Source organism: Crotalus tigris, unplaced genomic scaffold, assembly GCF_016545835.1.
Source record: "Crotalus tigris isolate CLP2741 ecotype Arizona unplaced genomic scaffold, ASM1654583v1 scf7180000018848.268983, whole genome shotgun sequence".
NCBI lineage: Eukaryota > Metazoa > Chordata > Lepidosauria > Squamata > Viperidae > Crotalus > Crotalus tigris.
In genome coordinates this window covers 177,954-185,092 of record NW_024097235.1, presented here as the reverse complement: position 1 = coordinate 185,092, position 7,139 = coordinate 177,954, and the positions used below count along the sequence as shown (strand labels likewise).

The 7,139-nt window shown below is 43.3% G+C and overlaps 1 protein-coding gene across 1 annotated transcript in view; it reads right to left on the bottom strand.

Moving 5' to 3' along the window:
* Window positions 1-2,183: 2,183 nt before the first annotated feature.
* LOC120314165 overlaps window positions 2,184-7,139 on the bottom strand; it is a 56,009-nt gene continuing 51,053 nt past the window's right edge. Inside the window, exon 4 of the mRNA XM_039356975.1 lies at window positions 2,184-2,449. Within this exon, the coding sequence (XP_039212909.1) occupies window positions 2,292-2,449 (158 nt within the window). The 3' untranslated portion in view covers window positions 2,184-2,291. The remainder of the gene's footprint in view (window positions 2,450-7,139) is intronic.

Sequence of the window (7,139 nt, the reverse complement as noted above, 5' to 3'; positions counted from 1 at the left end):
TTTTTATGATGGTCATAAAGCAGGTCACCATGATTGTAAAGATCTCTGGAGCAAAGAAAATAGCCCGGGAGGAGAGAGGAAGCTGGTCTAGATAAAACAAAAATATAGACATGGTCCAACCTGGCCAAACCCACACACAATGAATCTTAGTTTCAGGCCTATAAGGTTGACCAGATCAAGAAACCAAGGCCATATAAATCTGAAACTATTTCTGTTGGAACAAATATAGCAACAGAATTCTCCGTGTCTTAATGTGCATCCTTCTCCCTCACTTTATCTTTGTGTGAACTAGGAAAAGCATGTCTGAGACATTTATTCCCATTACTTTCTTGCCCTGGGCTCCATGCTCTTTTATCTGACCGTTGCCTTGGTAATAGGTTTTCCTCCTTTGCTTCAAGGCCATTGTGTGTTGCTCTGCTCCCCTCACACACACACACAAGAATTCTACTTGAGTTTATTCACACACAAACACACACACACCCAAAACAGGCCCTCGGAAAGCAACCCCATTGTGCAAGTTCGGATTCTGAGTTCAGCACGGCAAGAGTCACTGGGTAAACCGAGCCCAACGGGCACACACAAGGTCCAGGAAAACAATCCACAAGTCCAAAGGGCCAGGATACACGGCACAAACACACAAGGCACCGAACTGGACACGTTGCTCCAGCAATGCTCAAGTTCTCGGGCAGGATTAAGTACGTGGACCTTCACGAGGGGTGAGGTTGTCTCCTCGCAAGTAGTTAGCCAACCGACATTGTGCCTATCTCCTCTCTGCCCTACATGTGCTTGGATCGGGAGGAAGTGTGAAGTCCACCACCTCCTCCTGGTCACTAACAGGCGGAAGCTGCTCCCAGCCCTCGCCTGGAGCCTCCTGGCCAACTCGCTGCAGCTGCGGCTCGCCTGGCTCAGCCTGTCGTGTGTCTGATTGACCCGGCTGAGGCTGCACCGTCAGGCTAGCATTCTCCAACCCCCGATCCGGGCCATTGTTCAGGCCCTGCGCTTTCCTCTGCCGACTTGGCTAAGCCCTCTACATCTAGCTCAGTGGTTCTCAACCTTTTTAATGCCGCGACCCCCCCAACCAGTCGTAAGTCGAGGACTAAACCGGTCGTAAGTCGAGGACTAAACCGGTCGTAAGTCAAGGATTACCCAACCGGTTGTAAGTCGAGGAATTTCCCTGCCCGGGAGCACCGTGCATGCATGGTGCCGCCCCCTGTGCCTGCCGAGGCGTAGCTGGCAAGCGGCAGAGACAGAGCAGGCCGACCACCAGCTGGGCCACCAGCTGGCCCAGCCCAAGGGAGGTAAAGCACCCGCCGGAAAAGGGGAAAAAAATGGCGGACAGCCTTGCTTGGCGACCCCCGTGAAATGGTTGATCGACCCCAAATGGGGTTACGACCCATAGGTTGAGAACCGCTGATCTAGCTTGTCATTAGCATACACATGTGTCTGTCTGCATGTGTGTGTGTGTGTGTGTGTGTGTGTGTGCGTATATCTGCTATAAATAAATTTTTATTTTATTATTTCATTATATTTTTTTTATTTTTAGCTCTTTCGTTGTTTTAATTTTGGACTGCCAATTTTTATACACCTTGATCAGATCTTTCGTTTGGACCTTGTCTGAACGCTCTTGGCAAATGGTCTTGTTTTTCCTAACGTGGGTCTCTGACCGCAGGAGAGCTATCCCAAGGGTCTGTCCTGAGCCATGGTGGTGCAGTGGTCAGAATGCAGTACTGCAAACTAATTCTGCTGACTGCCGACTGCCAGCAATTCAGCAGTTTGATTCTCACCCGCTCAAGATCAACTCAGCCTTCCATCCTTCCGAGGTTGGTAAAATGAGGACCCGGATTGTTGGAGTTTGCTGACTCTGTAAACCGCTTAGAGAGGGCTGTGGAGCCCCGTGAAGCGGTATAAAAGTCTAAGTGCTATTGCTATTGCTACACTGTTGTGGCCATTCCAAATTCACTGAGAGGGAAGCAATTATGCTGCAAATTGGAAGCCCTTTTGGAAAGCATAAATGGCACCAGCACATTGCTCAGGTTATTTCAGCAGCATCTCTGCAAAGACCAATAAAATATGGGGAATCCAAGGGGCAGCCAACTATAAAAATTGCCCCCAAGTTTTTTTTTTTCCCCTCTATGGAAGGAAAGGTGATTTTAAGTCCCTGGTCAATCTCCAGCCCAAATGGCTTTTTTTTTTTTTTTTTTTTGCTTTGCCGTGACATATCTTAATCTAATGGCTAAAACTGTAATACAAAAGCTGACGAACCTCCAATAGAGATAGATCTTACACAGCTCTTATGTCGGAGCAGAGGCAGTTAGAAAAACAAAGGAAGGATGACTTACTTTGCTGAGTAGCCGTTGCTCTGCTCCGGGCTGTAAAGGTCTCCATCTACTTCGGCCGTTCTTAGTGTCTCGACGCATCTCCAATGTTTGCGACCCCAGGTCACGTTCAGCTGCCAGGAGGAGATTCAACAAAGTCATTGTCACAACCAGTTTTGAAAATGTCCCCAAAACTGGCAGTTAAAATTACAGGAAGAGTTAGCACAAGAAAATATTATTTATTCTTGGTTCCAATATAGGCAATTATTAGATAGATGGAAGATGGACTGTAAGGTGGGTTTTTACAGAGAAGATGAAAATCTTATTAAGCAAGTGAAGGATCAAAGACAAACCCACATTAAGAGGATCTATGGGGTTTTAGTTGAATTGGATTCAGAAACGGAACTAATTAAAGATTGTATGATTAGATGGGCGCAGAATTTTGGTGAGCCAGTTCCATTGGACACCTGGGAAATTATTTGGGTGAGAAATGTCAAATTTACACAAGCACAGAACTTAAGGGAGAATTTTTATAAAATGTTTTATAGATGGCACCTTGATCCACAAAAAATGTCTTTTATGTACCCTGACTTACAACCTAAATGTTGGAGATGTGGTTGTATGGATGCTACTTATTATCATATTTGGTGGTCGTGCAGAGAGATAAAAGCATTCTGGATTAAGATATGGTGGAATATCCAGAGAATTTTTAAAAGGAGGGTAAAATTTACTCCACAATTATTTTTGTTAGGTATAGTTACTGATTGTGACACAAAGGAGGTTATATTGATGTTAAACTTGATAACAGCTGCGAGGCTGTTAGTAGGACAATATTGGAAGAAGGAATCTTTGCCTACATTGCAGGAATGGTTTCTTAAAGTGTCTCATTTGGCGGAAATGGCAAAGATTTCGGCTTTCTTAAAGGGACAAACGCAAGAGAAATTTTTTGCTGTTTGGGATAAATGGATAAAATTCATACAATTTAAATTTGATATAAAAAATATTATATAGTTTTTTCATAATTTTTAACTTTATATATATATATATATATATATATATATATATATATTCTATTTTATATTCTTTTTTTATAATTTTTTTTAACTTTTTCTTTAATTAAGCCTATATTCTGCTCTGGGAGGTCCTGGGGGGGGAAGGGGGGGTTTGGGTAGGGGTGGGGGAAGGGGGGTTTTGTTGGGTAATGTTTGTTTTTTATTTGTATATGTTGTTTTTTGTTTTTGTATTGTTTCTTATTTTTTGTAAAATTTATAAAACTCTTTAATAAAAAAAAAAAAAAAGAAAGAAAATGTCCCCTCGGTGGCCGGGAAGAAACAGACCAAGCTAGTGTTTGGGAGTTGAGGTTATTGCTAAAACAAGGCTGAATTCACAACAATGTACTACATGCCAATCTCAGGTTCATAAAGCACAAGTGCTGTGTTTGTAGGAAATATGTTCTACCCAATTAAACCATGGCATAATTTATTTATAAATTAAATTTGTTTGCCGTCCATCTCGCCTCGGGGGGACTTTGGGCAGCTTACAATATTAATCGGACAGCTTAGTCGACAGAACTTACCCAAAGCAGGGCTGGGCTCTTGCTATTTGGAATTATAAACCTCTCAATCCCTTTCTAGCCTAATCCACCCTGATACACAATCTTAGCCTTCATCCCTCCTTACTGTCATAAAATAATGATTCAGAAAGCTGCTGATGCTCAGATTGAACTCACGTAACGCCCTCCAATGAAACTCAAATATTTAATTTTAATTTCAATTAAATGTCTCCTGGATGGAAACTTTGGCTGAAATCTCTCAGGTTCTGAAGGAGAATACAGGTAGTCCCTTAGCTTACAATGGTGTGTTTAGTGACTGTTCAGTTACAATGGCACTGAAAAAAGTAACTTATGACCGTTTTTCATAGTTACGACCTTTGATCATATGATCGAAATTCAGACGCTTGGCAACTGGTTCGTATTTATGGTCTTTACTATGTGCCAGGATCATGTAATCCCCTTTTGAACGATGGGGGACATGATAGCAGTATTCCAGTATCTCAGGGGCTGCCCCAGAGAAGAGGGGGTCAAGCTATTCTCCAAAGTGCCTGAAGGCAGGACAAGAAGCAACGGATGGAAACTAATCAAGGAGAGACGCAACCTAGAACTAAGGAGAAACTTCCTGACAATTAGAACAATTAATCAGTGGAACAACCTGCTTCCAGAAGCTGTGAATGCTCCAATACTGGAAGGTTTTAAGAAGAAATTGGACAGCCATTTGTCTGAAATGGTATAGGGTTTCCTTCCTGAGCAGGGGGTTGGACTAGATGATCTCCAAGGTCCCTTCCAACTTTATTATTATTGTTGTTGTTGTTGTTGTTTGACAAGCAAAGTCAATGGGGAAGCCAGATTGACAACAACCAGGTTACTAACTTATCATTCTGCAGTGATTCACTTAACAGCCGTGGCAAGGAAAGTCATAAAACAGGGCAACACTCACAACAAATGTCTTACTTAAAAACAGAAAAATTGAGCTCAATTTTGGCTGTAAGTCGAGGACTATTTGTAGTGTAGCCCACCAGGAAGGCTAATAGAGGCAAGAAAGCTATTATGTTCATCGGCGGATTCCAGAGCCCATCATCGCCTAGAGCCCAACAGGACTGACTCTGCTCATCCATCTGGAGGAAAAGCAGCTGGCTCCAGACTGCAGGAATTCCGTTCTCAGGCTCACATGGATCACCCAAGACAGGAGTCCTGGTTTTATTTACTAATTTAATGTATAAGTCAAATGGCAGTTAATGGGCAGCAAATTCAGTGGAACACATAAAACGGATTAATACGTTCAGCTGGAGAGAACTGATGGCCTTGTTATCTCAAGCAGAAATCAGCTGGATGGAAGAGAAATGGATTCCCACCCAGGCTTTGCTTCCTTTTGTGCCCCAAAACCAGAAAATGACAAACGAACTAGCACGACTATTATTATTAGACTCAGTTGCACAGTCAGCCAGATGTTTAGAATGGATCGGACATTTGTGTCCACCTATTGAATCCTTCCCAAGGATTTGGGATAGGCAGATGATGTTGTTTAATAGCATTAAAGGTATTGTCAAAATTATCGCAATTGTCTTATTATTACTTAACCAATCTTGTTTGTATCTATCTATCCATCCATTCATTCTTCTATATCTGTCTCTCTATATCCATCATCTCATCTCCATCATCTCCATTTCTATCCATCTCTCCATCTCTCCATCTATTCATATCTCCATCTATTCATCTCTCTCTCTCTCTCTCTCTCTCTCTCTCTCTCTCTTACACACATACACACACACACAGAGAGAGAGGGAGAGAGAGGGGGGGGAGAGAGAGAGAGAGAGGGAGAGAGAGAGAGAGAGAGAGAGAGAGGGAGAGAGAGAGTGTGTGTCAGTCCAGTTTTCTAAGCCAGTACTACACCAAGTTGGTTTTCTACTAACTGGAGTCTACGTTCTGATCATCCTTGAGAAACTGTCCCCATTTTGTCATACTTTAAATTTCCATTTCAGAACAAGACGGCTCCAGCAAGGATGAATAATTGAGTAAGAAGGTATTTTTAAAAAAAAAATGGAAAAAGATATTCTGCATGGCTACTGTTATGGGGAACAGATTCTCTGAAGAATGTCCTACTGAGATTTTATAAATCATTTTAGACAACCAGGGCTCTGGCTCAGTGCAAATTCACCACAAATTGGGGCAGCAAACTTTCTCCCCAGCAGTTAAAGCAGGACTGCACGCACAAAAGAAAAGTACAAATCATCCTCCAGTTACAACCACAATAGAGCCCAAAGTTTACGTTGCTAAGTGAAACATCCATTAAGTAAGATTTGTCCCATTTTACAATCATTATGCCACAGTTTGTTAAGTGAATCACTGCAGTTGTGATGTTAGTAACACAATTGTTAACTGAATCCGGCTTCCTCCGTTGCCTTTGCTTGTCAGAAGGTCTCAAAAGTGGATCACACGATTCCCTGGGACACACTGTAACCGTCATAAATATGAATCATTTGAACTTTAATCACGTGATTGTGGGAATGCTGCTAAGGTCGTAAGTGTGAAAAACGGCCATCAGTCGCTTTTTTCAGTGCCCTTGTAACTCTGAACGATCACTAAATGAACTGTTGTAAATCGAGGACTACCTGTACCAGGTGAATTAGAATAGAACCACACAAAAATTAACCCCCAAATCCCCTGAACAGCCTAAGCCCGTGATGGCGAACCTACGGCACAGGTGCCAGAGGCGGCACTCAGAGCCCTCTCTATGGGCACGCGCGCCGTCGCCCCAGTCCTAGGCCTTCAGCTGGGTTTTATAAAAACCTTTTCGCTTTAGGCCTCCGCCGCCGTGTACAAAAAAAAAAAAGGTTCAATCAATCAATCAATTTCAACTTCTCGTGGGGAAAAAAACAGATCTTGCAAAGTTGGAATGGATTGATTGAACTTTTTAGTCCCGCCGTTATCACCACAGCCACGCCCACCCAATGGGCCACACCCACCCAATGGGCCACGCCCACCTGGCACCTGACGATACGCAAGTGGGTTTTGGGTTGCCGTTTGGGCGCTGGGTCTCTAAAAGGTTCGCCATCACTGCCCTAAGCGGACCAAGTTCACCCAATGAAGATTTGGCTCTTTCATTAGCCACAGAACAGGAAAAAGTGAAAGGAGGGGGGGGATGCTCTGCCTGAGCCCCCATCTTGAGAAGAACCATCTGACCACAGTATGTTTCTGGGAATTGAAATCCACAAGTCTTAAAGTGGCCAAGTTTGAGGACCCCTGTCTCAAGGCAAGGGCTGGCTTAGGAG